Source organism: Neoarius graeffei, chromosome 7 (assembly GCF_027579695.1).
Source record: "Neoarius graeffei isolate fNeoGra1 chromosome 7, fNeoGra1.pri, whole genome shotgun sequence".
Classification (NCBI taxonomy): Eukaryota; Metazoa; Chordata; class Actinopteri; order Siluriformes; family Ariidae; genus Neoarius; species Neoarius graeffei.
The window spans coordinates 36,272,959-36,294,174 of record NC_083575.1 but is presented as its reverse complement, the minus strand read 5'-3'; the positions used below and the strand labels follow the sequence as shown (position 1 = coordinate 36,294,174).

Here is a 21,216-nt window from a genome sequence, read left to right as displayed (position 1 = left end):
CATGTTTGGTGAAATTCCTCCAAAAATTGTGAGAGGAGTTGATTTCAGAAGGAAAACACATTCATGAAATTGTCAAATTATAATTTTCTTAATCAAGGGCTGTAATTCGGGTAAAATGTGACCTAATTTAATGAAATTGCAAAAGGCGTATTACCGACATATAACAAAGAATCCTGCCAAGTTTAGTGAAATTCCTCCAAAAATTGTGAGAGGAGTTGATTTCAGAAGGTGAGTACCCTTCCCGGGACGGACGGACATCGCCACGACATACTCCCCCTTCGGGTCTTTCGGCCAGCGAGGGATAAAAAAGCAACAAAATATGGAATAAAAGTATCTGATGGTAAGAATTTTTTTTTATTTTTCAAGAATTATTATTATAGCATTTTTCACAAATTGCTCCTGTCATTTCGCCGGTTTGTTTACATTTTAAGAGGAAATGATTTTGTCAGACGTTTTGCAGAAAGTTTTTATTCATCAAATTTACAAAAAATAAAAAAATAAAAATGCTCCGTTTCTCAAAATCCAGTGAATGTGGATAGAATAAAGAGCAATTCCAGCGTTATGGACGTGACACTTGAACTCAAAATGGCAACAAATGACCCAGTGCATGTTTTATTGTCTCCCAGTATTTAAACAGGTGTTGCATATTTTAAGGCTGTACCATACTGGAGAAGTGATAGAACAAGAACAATTCCCATAGTACATCTAGGGCATGCCAGAAAATGCCAATAAAAGATGCGTTATGGATGTGACAGAAAAAGTATCACTTTTCTTGGGTGACTGTACATTTTTAACAAACTCTGTGAAATTGTAAACCTAATGTCGAAATGGAGATATCCATTTGATAGAGGGGTCCAAGGTGAATATTAAAAAATCTTTGTTTAAAATATTTTGTATTTCATGCAGAGTTTCGGAAGGAAAAGTCAGCGTTATGGATGTGACGAAATTCCGTTATGGATGTGACGCGTCTGAAATAGACATGGCATATGTTTAGAAAATCAGCAATTTAACCACCATAACCCTTTGAAAAACTCTCTAAATATCAGCTAAAACTATCAAAGTTCTTAAATAATATTTAGGATGGCTATTGTTTTGCTGTTTTGTGGATTTTTGCATACATTTCTGTGGCTTGTGGCAATAATATAGAATTGTACATGATCAAAGTTGATTTTAGCTTGGGTTTTACATTATAAGAAAGAAAGACTGACAGTGACATATTAGGTTGGTTACAAATTGGTTCAACTTATTCACATCTGTAAAATACAGGCCTAGGTGATATCTCTGGGAGTGGTTTTGATGTATTACATGTTGCTTCATTTTTGCATGGTGAGGTTGACATTTACATGGAATTGCCCTAAAACAGTTATTCCACTCAATCTTGTCATACATGGCTTATAGCCAACTCGGTGCTATCAGCTCATATACGACTTGATTTCATGGAATAATTGTTAATCATCATACCTGTGCTTTACACCAGTAAGCTAATTGTTAGATTGGCAGGAAATACATCTGATGCATCCATGGCAACTTCTCATCTCATCTCATTATCTCTAGCCGCTTTAGCTAGACAAAAGAAGCTAAAGAACTGACAAGCACTTCTTTAGTCACTTCCTTTCATCTCTTTTCCAATTACTGATGACTTTGGCTGGGTGAACTTGATAGTTGTATATTAGCCCCAACTTTTGTAGGTGCTTTCCTATGTTTCCCCTTAATGTCAGCGAGTGAAACCAAATGGTGTTCTGTGTTCCAACTGCAAAGCAGCAGAGCATCACAATTGTAACACTGCATGCGTCAACTGTAACAGCACTCAGAAAACCATTAACTTTACATGTACATCAGGAAAATTAATACTAAACCATTATGCATTCATTACTGTGTGTGATTTGCCATTTAAGGTGGCTTGGAATATATTAAGTATTTGAAAAAGATCATTGGTTATCTGTTATGCACATGTAAAAAACGAGCGCAGAACAACAGGCCATTTAAAGATTCATCTCTTCTCATCTCATTATCTGTAGCCTCTTTATCCTGTTCTACAGGGTCGCAGGCAAGCTGGAGCCTATCCCAGCTGACTATGGGCGAAAGGCGGGGTACACCCTGGACAAGTCGCCAGGTCATCACAGGGCTGACACATAGACACAGACAACCATTCACACTCACATCTACGGTCAATTTAGAGTCACCAGTTAACCTAACCTGCATGTCTTTGGACTGTGGGGGAAACCGGAGCACCCGGAGGAAACCCATGCGGACACCATGCAAACTCCGCACAGAAAGGCCCTCGCCGGCCATGGGGCTCGAACCCGGACCTTCTTGCTGTGAGGCGACAGCGCTAACCACTACACCACCATATCCATGGCAACTTAATATTGATAAATCATACCATACACATGACAATGACATCAAATCAAAGGGGATGGATACAAGAGACATTAATTTCTGTTCCCTTTTTTTAAGCAGGAAGAGGCATTTCCTTGTACCTTCCCTCAAATCAAGCCATGACCATAACTCCTGGATCGAGTTTGCAACAGGCAGACTGTGAAGAATCAAGAAAAGAGTAAAAGACAAAGAAGTGTGATGTTCAAAGAGACTGACTATAATAGACAAAGACAAACTAGAGGAAAAGGAGAGATGGATGAGAATGACAGAGAGGAGGAGTATGGAAACAGCGTGAATGACAGAGAGAGAGACTGAGAGGAGCGTTGGTACTCCTCAGGGATGGGGAAGCTAATAGAGCGCATTACAACGAATGCCGCTCTCGTCACTACAAATGTCAGACTGCGAGTCCCGCGGCACGGACAGATAAACAGCAGAGACTGTCTGTGCCTGCAGCTACACAAGCTCACTCCGCAGACACTACAACACTGACGTGAGATGAATCACAACACACACACACACACACACACACACTTCTATTTTCACTTGTTCTGATCGTCCAAGACATGCAATATCATCCCACCCCCTGTGTTGCATCGAAGACATGCATTGCTGTTTATAATTTTATTACAGGACAATTAGAAAGTCACACACACACACACCCCTAATTATTGCCACATGCTTCGTCAAAGACAAGAAATAGTCTACTCCTAATGAAATCCAAGCATGCACGCTTAAGTGGTTAATAAGGGGTGAATTATAGGCTAATAAGAATAAAAGTAAGTGGCCTGCACCGTGTTTTGCCCTTAGAGGAGTGGTTTAATGCAACAATTCTTCAAAGGTAGATTTTCTAAGATACGCTACTCACAGGCTGTTAAGTAATAACAGGATTCCTAAAAGGTAGATAAAAGAGGGGATCATTTATCTGCCTTTGAGGCTGAGAGAAATATTAAATTAATCTCTCTTTGCCTACTTGCGCAGATTCATAAAGGTGACTTGTAGGAATCTATTATTAAACAAAAGCCATTAAGGCACACAGTAATATTAATACATCGCTTTTCTCGAACAGAATGTATCTGATCCCGTTTTTCAGCCTGAAATGCAGTCCAAAAATGTTAACCTTTATGTTACAATGGTAACTATTAATATTAATTATTAGTATAAGTACACAAATAATTATTTTTTTTTTAATTCGTACACTGATTGGTTGAGGAATTCTGACTATTTCTCGATATCACCTCGAGCAACTCGGCAAAACGGCGGCCGATCGCTTCGTCACTGTAAGTGAGGAAAGAATTCTAAATTATGAAAGAAAACGCTGTTCCTAAAAGCTCTAAAGATGCTACGAAGGTTGGTCTAAAACTATTCAAAGGGAAGGTAGAATTGTGATTTATTTTATCTATTTCAAAACAAAGTATTTTATGTGAGTCGGCGTAGATAAGCGACACAAGTCCGCGTGCGCTATTACATTTGCATGCCGCTTTTGAAGATTGAAATCAATTATCTTTAATACGATTTTGAATTGTTTTAATAATCACCGGTGTATTTATACTAAAACAATTATCCGCCTCAGGCTCAGTGAATAATCCTGACTTCACCTCAGTTATCTCATCTCATCTCATCTCATCTCATTATCTCTAGCCGCTTTATCCTGTTCTACAGGGTCTCAGGCAAGCTGGAGCCTATCCCAGCTGACTACGGGCGAAAGGCGGGGTACACCCTGGACAAGTCGCCAGGTCATCACAGGGCTGACACATAGACACAGACAACCATTCACACTCACATTCACACCACCTCAGTTATTATTTCAATAATATTGGCTGGCGTTGAGTGGTATATCAGATATATTCCATTCAGCTAACATGATATGGAATGAGTCAAAGACGAGTGGCTGAATGGAATATATCTGATATACCAAGAAAAAAAGCCAGCCAATATTATTATTATTATTATTATATATACACACATTTCTTTCGGGTGTTCAACGCGTTCTTTCTCTTTCAAAATTCTCTCAAAATCTTCCGTATTTAACAAAGCAAACCTGGCGGCCATGTTTGCTTATAAATTGTCACAAGAAGTTTTACGTCTCCGACGTGTGACCTCATGTTGTCTTGACAACCATGCAATATCATAAACCATATTCAACGTTCATTCTCCATTGGGTAGAGTGACGTAATACATGTAGGATAAGCAATATGCTAACAATATTGCATGCTGTCAAACCAAATTAATGAAACCTGCTAGAAGGGAATAGAATACATGTTTTTATTCCATCAAAAAAGTGTCCTGTATGTATAATCACCGATATTCACCTCGCCTTCAGCGAATAATTATTAAACAACGTTAAGTTGAGTGCATGCAACAGTATCCTAGTCTGGCTAACGCGACTTCAAAGCTCTGCGAGCATTTGGTCTGGCAAAGATATTAAGCCCAACCGTTTCCCAAAGGCGTGGTTGACCCGCCTCCCTGAAATGCCTCAGTTTGCTACTGGTCGAAGCCAGAAAAGGTTGTGACGAAGCTTAAACCAATCGCATCACTCTTTCCTCTGACGTATGTGACGCGACGGGGCTAACTGGTAGATTAAACTCTTACCGAAGCCGGTCGGGAGCAAGGCGAAAACGCCCTTTCAATAAATACCTCCAGGGCTGCTCTTTGCTCTGTTTTCAATGAGAACTTGCTCCATGTTCGTAATGTTTCTAGTGAATGAAGTGCTTCCGGCACAATCTATGGCTTCCGGTCGCAGTTCTACTACGTCAGTGCCTTGAACACGCCTCTACCCAGGGCCGTTGGAGATGCTCAAAGTTGATTGGCTCCCGATTTTTCGGGAGCTTGGAAGAGCTGTAGATAGCTTGCCTTGCCAGACTAAGCTCGCAACAGGCCCTCGTGTTGCGTCACACTTAGGATGGGCGGGCCCAGGCTAACAGTATCCGCCTTGTAGAAATCAATAGGAGGATGAAACTATTATTAGTTATGGCCTCTAAAGCGTCCGACAATAGTAATATATCTTAGACAAAGAGTGCAGGTTAGTTATGACTGGCTGTGAACTTGCGCATGCAGTCATTGTGCAGCCTCTTGCTCCTCATTTGGAGCCAAAACAATGCCCTTTATTAGCACTGTTTCTTAGCTTACTCCATTTTTCATGTTTGCTCGCTGAATGAATAAAAGGGAAAGTCCGAAAGGAAAACAATTATTCTGTTCCGATGCTAATTTGTCGGTTGGTGCTGTATTTACATTAATCGTGCGAGTAGATCACATGTTGAGTCTAAATATTGATATGCAAGTCATTCGGGGGATCTGTGCTTAAAGCAGACACACTATAGGTTTGTGCAGAAAAAGGTGCTCGTCTCTTGAGCTTTCACTTCTGTTTTCACTGTCCTTCGTGTCTTATAACCTAATTTTACAAATACCTGCTCGCGCACGCACGCACACACACACACACACACACACACACACACAGGTCACCTTCATATCTGCAACTCTACGAATAACTGCCTCTGACTCTGTCCACTAGAGTGTGCATGTGTTTGCAGATGATGTCTGCGCTATCTGGGGGTGGGGTGGGGGTGGGAGGTATGACGCCAACTGCAGCCGATTCACTCAGTCTAAGCGAATAAATAATGCCACAGAACTAAATGAGTAATTTGTAAGTAGACAGGTAAACAGGAATCCTATTATACGGCTAATAAATTATTGACACGGACCACTTTTTGATTATTTTATGTGCCAATGCAGAAGGACAGAATACAGAAACTTCCACATTTGAAATAAACAGACTCCAATCACTGCAAACTCTTGTTTATGCTGGTGTTAATCCTCATAAACTGTCGAGGAAGAATGAGTCTGCTGAGACAAGACAGCTCTCCTGCATACGCCACATGACTGAACAAATAAAGGACCAATTAGTTCTGCTCTGTTTACATTGTTTTAAGATGTTTACTTCAATTAAAAGTGTTAACTACTGGGTCAAGTATTGAACTTAGGCTATCCAAAGAGGGGGAAAAAAAACCCAATCAAACAGTGAGCAATTTGAACTCATTCCTACTCAGTTAATTTTTCAGTCGGATAGCTGGAGGGCACACGGACCATGTGTTCGGTGTGATGTGTTGCGGTATTTGTTTGGTCTCTAGGGGGCAGAATGAAGAACAGGCATTAGTAAGGCGTCCTCTTGGTACTATATTATCTATACCCAAAGTTCTCAAAGTGGAGTCGATGAACACAAGTGTTCACTTGATCACTGGGAGATTGCAAGATCAAATCCTGACAGTGCCATAGCCATCCGTGTCCCAGACAACTGGCAATACTCTGTTCCCTGTTGATCAATCAGAGGGACACTAGCCAAATGCGGGCATCTATAAGCTCATGTATGCAGAAGAGGGCAGTTAGTGCTTTTCTCCAAATGTATTCAGCTGGACGATGTACACGTTAGACTTCACTCTCGCCTGTTGGTAGCTGTCGTGTGTTAATGGTGAGCTTGCTAGTGGGTAGGAAAGAGCAAATGACCAAACTGGGAGAAAATAAGATTAAAAAAATAAAATAAAATAACTTAATGTGGTGAAGATCACGGTCAACTACCATCAGTGCTGGTATTGGTGGCTATCGTTATTTTAGTTACTATTAGTTATACATTCATCCATCCATTATCCGTAACCACTTATCCTGTGCAGGGTCGCGGGCAAACTGAAGCCTATCCCAGCTGACTATGGGCGAAAGGCGGGGTACACCCTGGACAAGTCGCCAGATCATCACAGGGCTGACACATAGGCACAGACAACCATTCACACCTACGGTCAATTTATGGCCCTTTTCCACTACCCTTTTTCAGCTCACTTCAGCCCGACACAGCTTGCGTTTCGACTACCTCAGAGCAGCACGACTCAGCTCGCTTCAGCCCTACTCAGCACCCAAAACTCGCACGGTTTTGGAGTGAGGCTGAAGTGAGCCAAACCGAGCCAAGTGGGGCTAGGGGCGTGAGGAGACACTCCCCTGTGCACTGGTTGGTGAGGAGGAGTGTCCTCACATGCCCACACACGCCCCGCGAGCAAGCTGGGATCTGTAAACACCGTAAACCCGGAAGAAGAAGAATTACGAGAATTTCTGAAGTCTTATGCGCCTCGCCTCATCTATACGCTCTTGCCAGTATCTGTTGGCGTTGTCGGTGACAACAAGCCACAGCACCAAGACCAGCAACACTAACGACTCCATGTCCTCCATGTTTATCGTTTACTATCCGGGGCGTGAGACTACCGCTTAAAAGGTCACTGATGTCACTGTTTGCGCCACCTAACGACATCACGTGACGTCCACCCACTTTCGCTAACTCCACCCAATGTGTCCACCCACTTCCAGCCAGCACGGTTCAGCGCGGTTGTAGTCGAAATGCAACTCCAACAGCCCCACTCAGCTCGACTCAGCCCAACTCAGCCGCGTTGGTAGTGGAAAAGCGGCAATAGAGCCACGAATTAGCCTAACTTGCATGTCTTTGGACTGTGGAGGGAAACCGGAGAACATGCAAACTCCACACAGAAAAGCCCCCGTCGGCCACTGGGCTGGAACCCAGAACCTTCTTGCTGTGAGGCGACAGTTCTAACCACTACGTCGCCTATTATGGTTATACAGTATTGTGCAAAAGTCTTAAGCACATGTAAGACCAAAAATGGCTTAAAAAATAATGAAATTAAATGTTTCAACATAAAAAAATATATACTATAAACAGCAGTAAGCCATAATGAATTAAACAAAGTCAATATTTGGTGCGAGACGACCCTTTGCTTTTAAAAAAAAAAAATAGTAGTCTCAGGTACAGTGAGTGCAGATTTATAAGGAAATGAGCTGTAGGTTTTACTGAGCATCTTACAGAACCAGCCACAGTTCTTCTGGACACTTTGACTGTCACACTCGCTTCTTCATTTTGCACCAAAACCCAGTAACCTTCATTATGTTTTCTTTTTTAATCTGAAAAGTGCTCTCTTGCGTAATATGCTGCTCAGATACAAACTTTTTTTTTTCTCTAACATTAATTTTGTGCTGGAAAACAAACGTCTGGAACTCTGAACTGTTTTTGTACTGACTCGATAATGTAGAAGTCATAAAATGGAAATGTATAACAAAGTTTGTATGGAAAAAATAAAAAAAGATCGGGCGCCTAAGACTTTTAGACAGTACTGTATGCCAGACTGACTGTTGCTGAGTGGGTTTAAGCAAAAGCTGAACATAAGAACAAGTAAAAAGATGGCTCTGAGAGCACAATATCCCCTGCTACAATAGATTGCAAACGAAATTGTAATATGCGTATTACTGTCCTATAGCAAAGCCTTTTGCCAAGTCTCGTGAAATTCCTCCAAAAATTGTGAGAGGAGTTGATTTCAGAAGGTGAGAGCCCTTTCCAGGACGGACGGACAGACTTCGCCATGGCATAATCCCTCTTTGGGCCTTTCGGCCAGCGGAGGGTAAAAATGCAATCTGATTTTTTTTTTAAAAGTGCTGTTAATATGCCGATACACTATGTTTTGCACCTACATTGTCTCACAGTGTAACTGGTTTGGGTTCTATCGATGGAAAGTCTGGTGTCAGGAATAAAAAGCTCTCCTGGTTCCGATAATACAAACCAATACAACACACCTCTCTTCCCCAAGCACTTATTTGTTATTAAATAAAACGCTAAAGTACAGTATTGTGCAGAAGCATTAGGCACATGCACAGAAATGCTGTTAAGAAAAGATGCCTTCAGAAATAATGGACTTGAATGTTTCTATATTAAAAATATTACAAAGAGCAGGAAACACTAATAAATGAAACAAAGTCAGTGTTTGGTGTGATAACCCTTTGCTTTAACTTTTAAAAATAATAGTCTCGGGTACGGGCGGCACGGTGGTGTAGTGGTTAGCGCTGTCGCCTCACAGCAAGAAGATCCGGGTTCGAGCCCCGTGGCCAGCGAGGGCCTTTCTGTGTGGAGTTTGCATGTTCTCCCCGTGTCCGCGTGGGTTTCCTCCGGGTGCTCCGGTTTCCCCCACAGTCCAAAGACATGCAGGTTAGGTTAACTGGTGACTCTAAATTGACCGTAGGTGTGAATGTGAGTGTGAATGGTTGTCTGTGTCTATGTGTCAGCCCTGTGATGACCTGGCGACTTGTCCAGGGTGTACCCCGCCTTTCACCCGTAGTCAGCTGGGATAGGCTCCAGCTTGCCTGCGACCCTGTAGAACAGGATAAAGCGGCTACAGATAATGAGATGAGATGAGATGAGTCTCGGGTACAAATGTGTAGAGTTTTATAATGAAATGAGCTGTAGGTTCTACTGAGCATCTTGCAGAACCAGCCATCGTTCTTCTGAACACTTTGTCACACGTCCTTCTTATTTCTGCAGCAAGATGTTTTGGTTTTTTTTGACTGCAACACGGTCTCTGAACGAATATGCTGCTTTCTTTACCGACATACAAACCTTTTTCTGTTGCATTTAATTTTGTGATAGAAAACGAATGTTTGGAAATAAATAAATAAATAAAAATCTACACTGCCTGGCCAAAAAAAAAAAAAGGCACACAGTCTAATATTTCTTTAGACTGCCTTTAGCTTAGATTATGGCGCGTATTCGCTGTGGCACTGTTTTGACAACCTTATGCAACATCATGACATTTATTCCAGTCCAGAGTTGCATTGACCTTTCGCCAAGATCTTGTATTGATGATGGGAGAGTCGAACCCCTCTGTAACGTGTTCTCCAGCATATGCCGATGCCTTTCAATGGGGTTAAGGTCAGGACGCTGTGATGGCCAATTCACATGTGAAAATGAGCCTGATGAATCCTGGCATTGTTGCCCTGGAATACGCCTGGGCCATCAGGGAAGAAAAAAATCCACCGATATGATAACCTGGTCATTCAGGTCATCAGGTGACTTCATTTTATTGCCACATTACGTTGCTGAACCTCGATCTGACCGACTGAAGCAACCACAGATCATAACGCTGTCTCCAGAAGCCTGTACAGTGGCCACTATGCATGATTGGTGCATTGCTCCATGTGTTTCCCTTCTTACCCTGACACACCCATCGCTCAGGAATACATAGTTTTCACTGACGTCACGGCATTCCGGGGAACGCCCTCCAGCCGCCATCTTGCGGGTCAAACAAAATGGACCATTGCCATTACCGGCTACGTTATTTCGGACAAATTTATGAAGTTATATAGTCAGTTTTCTAAAATAAAGATCAATGTCGGCAAAATCAAGCAAACAGAAGTATATACATACATCAGACGACATCTCACGACAACAGTATGCAGCCAAACTGGCCTTGATTGGGGAAATTGACCCCTACGAAGTGGACAAAGATGCATTTTCAAGTGACTATGCAGGGCTGCCAAAGCCTGAAACTGCCAAAGCCTGCTCCAAAGCCTGAAACTGACTTCATCAAACTTTAAAGGCTGTCTGATATATACAACTTTATATATTCTAGCATTAAATAGACTGTTGACTGTTATGCAACCGTAATAAGTTGATTAAACACAAATCAAATCACACAGAATAGACCTAAAATGTTTTTCAAAAATGACCCCTGCGTGAGTGAAGTGACAAGTGTCAAATAGAAACGTGACAAACGAGCGATATTAAGTGTACATTACAATGTAAATGTACACTCAGCGGTTCCAGTTAGGCATTCTCAAGAGATTGTTTACATGATGTTTTGGTTTCCAAAAACAAACTTAAACACAATTGATTGTTTATTTAAACAACTTACCACTTATAAAATGATCGGAGCAGACTTTGCTGTGTTTGGAAGGCTGATAATCCTTGCGGTTGATTCTCGCAAGCCATAGATTTCTCCTTTGTATGCTGAGTTTCTTTGTTTGCTCGCCTTCGTGCTCCCGTACAGTGGGAATTCCATAAAAGCTCCGCTTGACGTCATCATCTGACTTATTACGACAGCCGTGAATACAACAGGTGTGCACCATTGCTAGCTTTAAATAGCCTGCTTGGGTTCTTTTGAAGACTTTGTACTCGCGCGTTACAATGTATGCTCAGTGACCCGTACGATAAGCTTGACCCACAAGATGGCCGCCACTAGGGAATCCCCAACTCTGTGACGTCATGTGAAAACTATGTATAGGGTAAATCTGGACTCATCAGACCACATGACCTTTTTCTATTGTTTTAGAGTTCAATCTTTATGTTCCCGAGCAACTTGAAGCCTTTTCTTCTGATTAGTCTCACTAACAAGTGGTTTTCTTATGGACACACAGCTGTTTAGTCACAATCCTGTGAGTTCTTCTGTTGATTTTTTTACGATTCGACTTCACCCCAGTTGTTTAAATGATCTCTGATCATTCAAGATTTTTTTTTTCCCCAACCAGATTTCTTCCATGAAGTTCCTTCCCGGTTTTAATAATCCATCGGACAGTTCTTAACCCAATTCCGGTCACTTCAACAAACTCCTTAGTTGCTTGATGCAGGCCAATAAGTTGACCCTTCTGAAATACAGTACATGTATGTTATTTACCGGCTGGGAGGTCCGTATAGGAGGTCCGAAGGCCAAAGTCAGCATTTTCCAGGCCAAGGTCACAGTTTTTCCCTATATGGACTGACCTTAAGCCAGTAAATAACCTATTTATTATTTTCTCCACTACAAAATAATTGATTCTTCAGCGCTTCTGAAAAGAAAAATCCACAAAACCGACAACAGTGAATAAGGCCACACATTGTAGTTTTATTTGAAACCTTCATTAAATACACGATTGTTTTACCATTTACAAGCTCTGAATCCTATACGGACCTCCTGTGAAGGACGGCCCTATGAGGACAGTTGAGGGTTATACCTGTTAAAACTGTTAATATTATAGTCAGGCTGTCTGTTGTTGCCCAAATGAGGATGGGTTCCCTTTTGAGTCTGGTTCCTCTCGAGGTTTCTTCCTCATGTCGTCTGAGGGAGTTTTTCCTTGCCACCGTCGCCACAGGCTTGCTCATTGGGGATAGATTAGGGATAAAATTAGCTCATGTTTTAAGTCGTTCAAATTCTGTAAAGCTGCTTTGCGACAATGTTTATTGTTAAAAGCGCTATACAAATAAACTTGATTTGATTTGAATCCGAAATGCAAGGAGCCACCAAACGGTTTGCTGTAGAGACTCGGGGTTGTGCTCGCCAAATTCACCATTTTCAAATATCAGATCTTCCTCCGCCTCAGTCAATGGATGAGCCGCTTGAGGGTGATTACCCTTTCCAAATTCATGAACTAGCTGCCTCTTTCTCGACGACAGAGCCTCCCTGGATTTCGAAAACTCTTTGCTTTTCAGGATATCCAGCTTTGAACCATGGTCGTTAAGATAGCGCTGAAGACTGCGATGAAATGCTGTCAGGGTGGTGGGTGCGTAGTGGCTGCCATCTTTCTTCTTTATTTCCATGAAGAAGCAGCAGATAAGGATGTTGAGCCCTTCCCCAGGCATGTCTTCAATATTTCTGTGCTCACCGAATGATTGCAGCTGCCTTTTCCACACATTTATATCATAAATAGTTTTCTTTCTCGTGTTTTCTGGCCTTTGTTGTTCAATAAAATTCTGAACTTCGCTCATAAACTCGTGTTTTCCTGGGATTTCTCTTTTTCAACGTTCACGTTTTCGTCATTTTCATCAGGATAGTAAAAAGCACTTTCATTGTGCTGTTCGTCTTGGTCCGAAGCCATTTTTTAGTGCTACTGTCGGGAAATTACACTGAAAAGCTTGCAGCAACTGTGCAACAACAAAGTTGCAAAAGTGAAGCTGAAAATCTCAGCCAAGATTAAAAGAGCTCGGACCACGGTCAGAGATAGGAAAATACGGACCGTTCTGCGGACCAGCAACAGCCAATCAGAATGCAGGATTTCTTACCGAGACCGCTGAGAAAATAATAAAGTCATATCTTTTCTGTGACCATAGGATACGTCTTCTGATATGGTTGTTAAAGGGGAACTGAAGTAATTTTTAAACTTGCTTTATCTCTTAATTAATGTGTTATTCAATTACGTTTTCAGTTTTAGTAACCTTATATCATGACTCGTACTGGCAACTAATTGCAATTAAATTTTATACTTATCGGCCTATTCGGTTTTTAGCCATGTTGAATTTAGTTCGTTTGGTCCACGGCAGGCGTCGCTTATCCGCGCGATCTTCACGAGACTTGTGCGAGACTTCAAAACGTGAAGTGTCAGCCAGGTGTCAGTGCCGCCATTTTGAAAACTGTTTTCCAAACGAAGTATTGCACAAAAACGAGTTTAAATGACGATTACTGCCTACTTTTTGCAAACTTTCCTGATTGCTATCAAAACAAAACTTCTGGCTTGATTACGTCAGCACTCGAAAGAGGGCGCGCGCGTCTTTTGACAGCATTGGCAGATGTTGGTCACTGATTTCCGCTGTATGTTTTACTTCTGTCCTACGATGTCTCGCACAGGTCTCAGCGAATCTCGTTTACGGCCATTGCTTTGACATATGGACTGATATATTACAGAGCATATTTCAAACACTCATAACTTGCTATAGCAGCGACAAAATAGCGATCAAAAATGCGTTCTTATATTTAATAAAATGACATAGAATTTTGATAATAAAAAATTTGCCTTCAGTTCTCCTTTAAAGGAACGAGAAGGTACTCACTGCATCAGTGAGGGTTAAAAGAATTGTTGCCAGCTGAAACATGTTAATCACTGTAGTAATTATCCAATCAAAGGCTCTTAAATATTTGCTTATTTACATCCAAAGGGTCGCTTTTTTGGCCAGGCAGTGTATAACAATGTTTGTACTTAAAAAAAAATAAAATAAAAAAATTGTGTGCCTAAGGCTTATGCACCATACTGTAGTACTACATTCGCTCAAGAAAAGAAAAAAGTTAGCAACCTTGAGCTGAATAGTATAAAATCTGTAGTGATTTCATTCTTCTTTCTCTTTTGAATCTTTATGGTTATGTTCTGTTTTTCTCACTGCCCAATTTATAGTCATGCTTCATTTTGACAGGTTGGCACACACGTGATCAACTTCACTTTTGGTTTGATATGGTATTCTTATGTCTTATGATCCCACTTATGATGTGGGTCATGTGCAGGTGGATCCATTACACCCTCCATTGTAGTGGCCCTGTCTGCAATTATAAGGGGGATCTGGAGATATTTTTTCACTGGAAGGATTCTGTGGGCAAGAATATAAGTGTGAGTAAGGCCTTTGCAGATAACGTGTGTCGTTTATATGAAAGTTAATTGACTCCTTTGAGTGGCCCGAGTGCGCTCAGTGTGTGTGGAGCTGCTTTAATGCATAATTAAGAAGGTCAAACTTAATGAAGCACTGTGGACTAAAGTTCAGGAGATCCCTAGGCTCTGTTTACCCTGACAGACTTCTGCATCCATCAGAGAGAGAGAGACAGAGAGGGTGAAAGGGGGACAGACAGGACCATGAAGTAGTGAACAAGAGGAACACTTGTTCACTTTTCCACCTCTCTTATCCCTTTTCCACAAAGGCAGTTCCAGGCCCAGAGTCTAATCTTAAAGGAAGCCATGGCCTGAAGGTCAGAAAAATGGCCTTGGGCCCAAAGGGTTGCTGGTTCAATTCCCAGGACCAGCAGGAAAAATGTTAAGAGAGTTGAGTGAACGAACAGCACTTTCCCCTTCCTTTGTATCGTGGCTGAAGTGCCCTTGAGCAAGGCACTTAACCCCCAACTGCTGCCTGGGCACTGTAGCATAGCTGCCCACTGCTCTGGGTATGTGTGTGCGCTCATTGCTCAGTTGTGTGTGCATGCATGTGTTCACCGCTTCAGATGGGTTGAATGCAGAGGAGGAATTTCACTGCGTTTGAGTGTACATGTGATAAATAAAAGGCTTCTTCTTCTTGAACCAGTTCTTTTCACTTCAACAGCCAAAGAACAGGCCCTCAGCCAGGTAAACTAGCTTAAAAGCACAAGTTTTTCCAGAAAATCTGAAGTAGCCGCCTAAAAAAAAAAAAAAGTAGTAGGCGGTTCTGGAACTTGCAGCGCTAAAGGCACGCTAATGCTAGGCGGGGTCTGGGGGCATGCCCACCCAGAAAATTTTGAAATTCACATGCCTTCCGAGCTAATAAATTACTAACCATTTCCCTGTAAAATACTTGCAAAATATGTATGAAACTTCCCTCCAGATGTGTGCGCGCTTGGCTTTCTCAGTTCCCCTGTGTAGTACGCTACCTGGCTCTGTAACACAACTAAATGGTAAGCTTATTTGGTACATGTGTAATGTACTGGATGTGCTTCTGGTGTGGTATTGTGTATCGTATAGTTTTAATTTCAGCATAAATATTTGCACACAATTAGTTATTTGCACTTTATAAGTATGAACCCTTAGCTAAGGGACCATACATTTCTTTGGGAACTTAGGCACTCCAGGTAGCTTCTGGACATGAAAATAACAATTCTTAGATATGAAAATATTAATTACAATTCATATGTACAAGCCTGTCACATGGTCTGGCTCAGCCAATCAGAGTGCAAGAATTGATCAGCAAATTTGGCGTTGCTTCCGGTCATGTTAGACCCAAATCGAAGACAATTTCATGGTTAAATAATTGGATTTGCAGCAAATTATGGGCAGCGGAGACAATATAAAAAAAAAAGAAAAAAAAAAAAAGATATCGCTTGTAGTCTGGCTAACGCAGCTTCAAAGCTCTGTGAGCATTTGGTCTGGCAAAGATATTAAGCCCAACCGTTTCCCAAAGTGCGTGGTTGACCCACCTCCCTGAAATGCCTCAGTTTGCTACTGGTCGAAGCCAGAAAAGGCTGTGACGAAGCTTAAACCAATCACATCACTCTTTCCGCTGACGTATGTGACGCGACGGAAACTGCTTGAGTAACAGGAAGAAGATAAATACCTCCAGGGCTGCTCTTTGCTCCGTTTTCAATGAGAACTTCCCGTTGAATGCTTTCAATACAGCATCTACCGCTGTGTCAAAGGCTTGCCGCTGCTCCATGTTCGTAATGTTTCTAGTGAATGAAGCGCTTCCGGCATAGATTCTGTAAACAATCTATGGCTTCCGGTCGCAGTTCTACTACGTCAGTGCCTTGAACAAGCCTCTACCCAGGGCCGTTGGAGATGCTCAAAGTTGATTGGCTCCCGATTTTTCGGGAGCTTGGAAGAGCTGGAGATAGCTTGCCTTGCCAGACTAAGCTCGCAACAGGCCCCCGTGTTGCGTCACACTTAGGATGGGCGGGCCCAGGCTATATCACTTGAACATTGAAAGGCAAGTTGTTGTTTTTTTCTGGAATTGAGTAGCCGGCGCAGACCGTCTGTGTAGGCGGAGAAAATTGCCGGTCGCCAGCGCTTGTGAACATCTCTGAGAGCAACACTTACATGTTGCTTGCTTAGAACCAAGAATCGTTTACATCAGGAGCTGAGGGCAGGATTATCATGACCAACAAGACAAGCTCAAACTTTGACTGCCATTATAAATAAATAAATAAATAAATAAATAAATAAAAAGTGCTAGTGTAGTGTCTAGTCTGCCTAATCCAGTAGTCCATCATTGTTGATGTGCTTAGTGCTAGTATTGCTGAGAAAATGGAGATGAATACAGATGGTCGCTCTCTAGCCCGTGGAAAAGCAAACCAGTTCTTAGAAGGTCTGTAAGCTGGACCAACTCCAAGCTGGCACTAGCACCAACCCAGAACTAGTTAGCAGTGGTGGAAAGGGGATATCTCCATTCTCCACCTCTCCCTCTGTGCAGAAAGAAGGACTGAGGCAGAAAGATGGATACAGAGCATCAGCTTGACAACAGAGCTGACCAGAAAGTGAGATCGAGACAATGAGAGAGAAGAGAGGGATTGGGATACAACTTGGTACTAAGCACAACCTCAGAAAATGGTCTGAGCCTAACACAGAGTTTGACCCTGATGCTAATGCACAGTATCCACAGGATCCTTGTTGCTAACAAAGAGAGCATGACAAATAGACAGAGAGGCTTACATACCGTACAGCAAAGTGCAACTACCTGTAATGTGGAATCACTACACAGCTCTCTCCCAGCAAAAATGACCCGCAGTTGATCAGGACGAACACCGTGCAGCTGCCCCACCGTCTCCTTCAACTCTGATACACTTGTTCCCTCTTCCACCTCCACCTCCACCGGATGACTGGAGTTAAAGCGGACATACACTGATGGAAACAGAGGAAAGGCAGAGGGTGTTTAATAAGCATGAAAGTTCTATAATGTAGCAGAACATGAACAGAAGTGCATTTTATTCTCCTACTGAAACAAGTCCACATCATAGGCAAACTTTACTCAAATACTTCAAAGTCCCTTCCCATGCCATGTGGCGCATAGGGTGGCGCCGATCTCCGTTTCCGTAGCCCTCGGCCTCTCGCCTATTACATAGCTAGGGTTACAGTGGCGGGCTAGTCCCCTGGTAACCGTGAGAGTTTGACTCCCCACTCGCATCTGTATTGCAGCGTGCCTTGCCAGACGGCAGTAGGTACCATTTTTTACGATGGTCTTCGGTATGACCCGAATGTGAGTAGAACTCGCAACCTCCCAATCGAGAGGCGGACACGCTAACTCGCGGTTCCCCTCAAATACTTAACACAGGTTTAATACTTGTTACAGGTGATGAAGCTTTTTTTTTAACATCAGTTTAGCTTTAACTCACAGGTTTCACGATTAATTATATTTCTTTTAGGTTTTAAGACATGCTGAGCTTCCACTAAAATATTAACATGCGCTATGATGTAAATAAATACATTCAAAATAACAGTGCAGTATAACCATGGCATGATTAAATCAAGAATAACAACTGAAAAGCATTTTACTATTGCAGGATGTGAACAAGATCGCCATTATTGTGAACAGAAACAAGCAAAACAAATAATTAAGAACCAAACAGTATGTAGGAGGTTTCATATATCACCACATAAGATTTAGGTTTGTAAAGAAGAAACACCAGCTTCATTCAGGCAATTTAAAAAATACTGATTAGTGCAAATCAGGCACATCCAGAATATAAACGTATGACATAATGAATGCAAAACACAAGCAGAAGGAAATACGAAGGGAATATAAAGATGTGCAAAGGATGTGGAGAGTGAACATGGAGGACTGAAGCTTGAGAGACAGGAAGGGAGGGTGCAAGCCGATGAGAAGGACAGGTGACACGCACAGAGAGACAACGCAACCAACTTTAACATTCAGCTTGTTCAGTCGCTGCCTGAAATGTCCCCAAACCCCTTCATTAAGATGAGTGCGATTTGGTGAAGGTTTTATTTTTTTTTTAATACCACCTCGGCTTATTAATTTAATTGAAATGAATCAACCTTTGCAAAAATCCCTGAGGCACAGAGATAAATTCAGAAATTGAAAATGGCCGATCTGGAGAAAAACGTTCTTCAAATCATTATGTGAACAGAGCCAGGAAGGGAGACATTGTCCTTCTCCCTGCATATATGATCTGCATCGAGAAAATACGTGTTCTGAGTTATTGAACAATCAATAATCAAGGAATAATGAAATAAAAACTCGACTCGAAAACAAAACCCCAAAAACTGTTATAAAATATTTAAAAGAAACAGAAATAGCTAAAAGAATATAGTTTATATCTCCTGTTCCACACTCCAGGCCAGTTGGTGGCAGTAATGCACCTTTAAGTTGGTTTGCCAACCGCCAAAAAACCCTGAAGAAGACAACCCCAGAATATTAAAAAAAAAGCAACAAAATATGGAATGAAAGTATTTGATGGTAAGACTGTATCTTTTGTATTTATCAAGAATTCTTATAGCATTTTTCACAAATTGCTACTGTCATTTCGCCGGTGTGTTTACATTCTAAGCGGAAATGATTAAGACGTTTTGCAAGAAAGTTTTTATTTATCGAATTTGCAAAAAATAAAAATGCTCCGTTTCTCAAAATCCAGTGAATGTGGATAGAATAAAACAGTTATTCCACTCAATCTCGTCATACATGGCTTATCGCCAACTTAGCGCTACGCGTCTCGTCAGCTATCAGCTCATGTACGACTCGATTTTGTGGAATAACTGTTAAATATACAAAACATTAAGTAATTAAGGTTTTGTGTGGACACCTAGTCAACACATAGCCTCACTCACACATACACAAGCTAACGACAAATTCGTAGGGATGTAGTCATTCACAGCTCTCTTAGGAACTTGCGTCTGTGGATATTGTTGATTTAATGTACAGCGGTGCAGAGCATTTACTGATCGCCACTAGGCAACAAAGCCATAGGTCTTGCGCTGGCACTGAATAGAGTTGAGTGATTGCTTGCTGTTAAAGCATGACATTCTCCAGTAAGTGCTTGTGCTAGAATAAGACACTTGAATTAAGTGTCAAAAAAATCATAATTGAGACAGGACAAAAGAAGACAAGCAGGCGAGAATGATCTGTTGGCAAAACACAATAAATTCGAGTCTACATTTCGATTTGGTTCAAACGTAGCTTTATTTTCTGACACTATGCTTTCAGAAAGCTTTAAGATACTGTAGCTTAGTTTCATAAGGCATACAGTACAAAACTAATAACAGATAGCACTTCCACTCTGCTTTCTAATAAGTGTAGGAAAAGCAGACAAGGGTTTCCCTGACAGTTGGGTTAAAGATAAGCCTTTGTGAAGATGTAAAGCCGGTGGCACTTTGGACCAATGGTAATGATTTCCATAATCCCCCTCATAGTTTCGTGCCCTTCCACGAGGATAACGAATGAGTGAATCCCACCTTTGTCGTGTTTCATCACCCCAGGAGTCTGTTTAGCGCAGGCTTCTTAAGGTGTCTGGAATTGCTGGTGTTTTCTATCAGCGGAAAAGTGAAGGAGTGAGAGGCCAGTATAGGCAAACACATAAGGACTATAGGAGCCTTTCACATGATGTCATCGTAACTCCGGATTTGTTTATGTGACCATGGTGCCGAGCACAAGTGACAGCGACTGGCACAAGTGCACATGAGTGATTGTAAGCCCAATTCAGTAAACATCTACAGATAAACTTGTCGAAGTTATATCTAAAAGAACAATACCAGAGACCTGTAGTGCTTTTGGATGTAATAACAGATGTGGAGCTAAACCTGGTTTAAACTTTTCACCGCTTCCCAGTGAACCCAGAAAGATGAGAAAAACGGCAAGCTGCAGTTAAACAGGAAGACTGGATGCCAACAAAGCATTCCTGTGTGTGTAGAGAACATTTTATATCAGGTTAGTATGAAAGTTTTGTGCACCTGTTATGTCTCAACACTTTTACTAGTTCAAGGCCATTCAGTTATAAAAATCCCATAAATCTAGATCGAGCCTCGGCGTAATCAAGTTAACATTCAACAAGTCCGTAAGTTGGCATAACATGGACAGAACTTTGGTCTAGATAGTAAAGCTTTTAACAGGTTCAGTAGCGGAGATTTGGGGGGGCTGCAGCGCGAACAATCCGGGGCCTCACTGCGGGGGGGGGCACTGGTCAGGATTTTTTTTTTTAATTAAAAAATTAAGAGTTTCTTGCGCTCCACCATGGGTGAGTCGCGGCTGTCAGACCTGGTGCTGCTCTGTATCGAGAGAGACATTGAGGTCAATAAGGATAAAGTAGTCGACAGATTTGCAAACATGAAGGAGAGGATGCTAAAGCTCAAAACAGATTAAATGTTTTTGCAGTGTGCATGTCCTTTTAGGCCTGTTAAGCTACGTGTCTGTTTTTTCTTTGTTGAAATTCTTAAAAGTGGGCCAACTTTTAACATTCTTGAGTTCACAGTCGCTCATTTTCCTGATAGGCGTGGGCTATGGGATATTGTTTTCATTTAGCCTAAGTTTCTTTTCTTTAAAAAGGATGGGATAGTTGTTGTCCCTTTAACATGTTAAATAAGTTTGCAAAGTTGTTGTTTGCTTGT

General features: G+C 41.7%; 1 protein-coding gene across 1 annotated transcript in view; it reads right to left on the bottom strand.

Annotated features, from left to right (window-relative positions):
* Positions 1–21,216, bottom strand: part of prkn (parkin RBR E3 ubiquitin protein ligase) — a 308,907-nt gene that overhangs the window by 196,344 nt on the left and 91,347 nt on the right. The window contains exon 2 of the mRNA XM_060924648.1: positions 17,339–17,502. Within this exon, the coding sequence (XP_060780631.1) occupies positions 17,339–17,502 (164 nt within the window). The remainder of the gene's footprint in view (positions 1–17,338; positions 17,503–21,216) is intronic.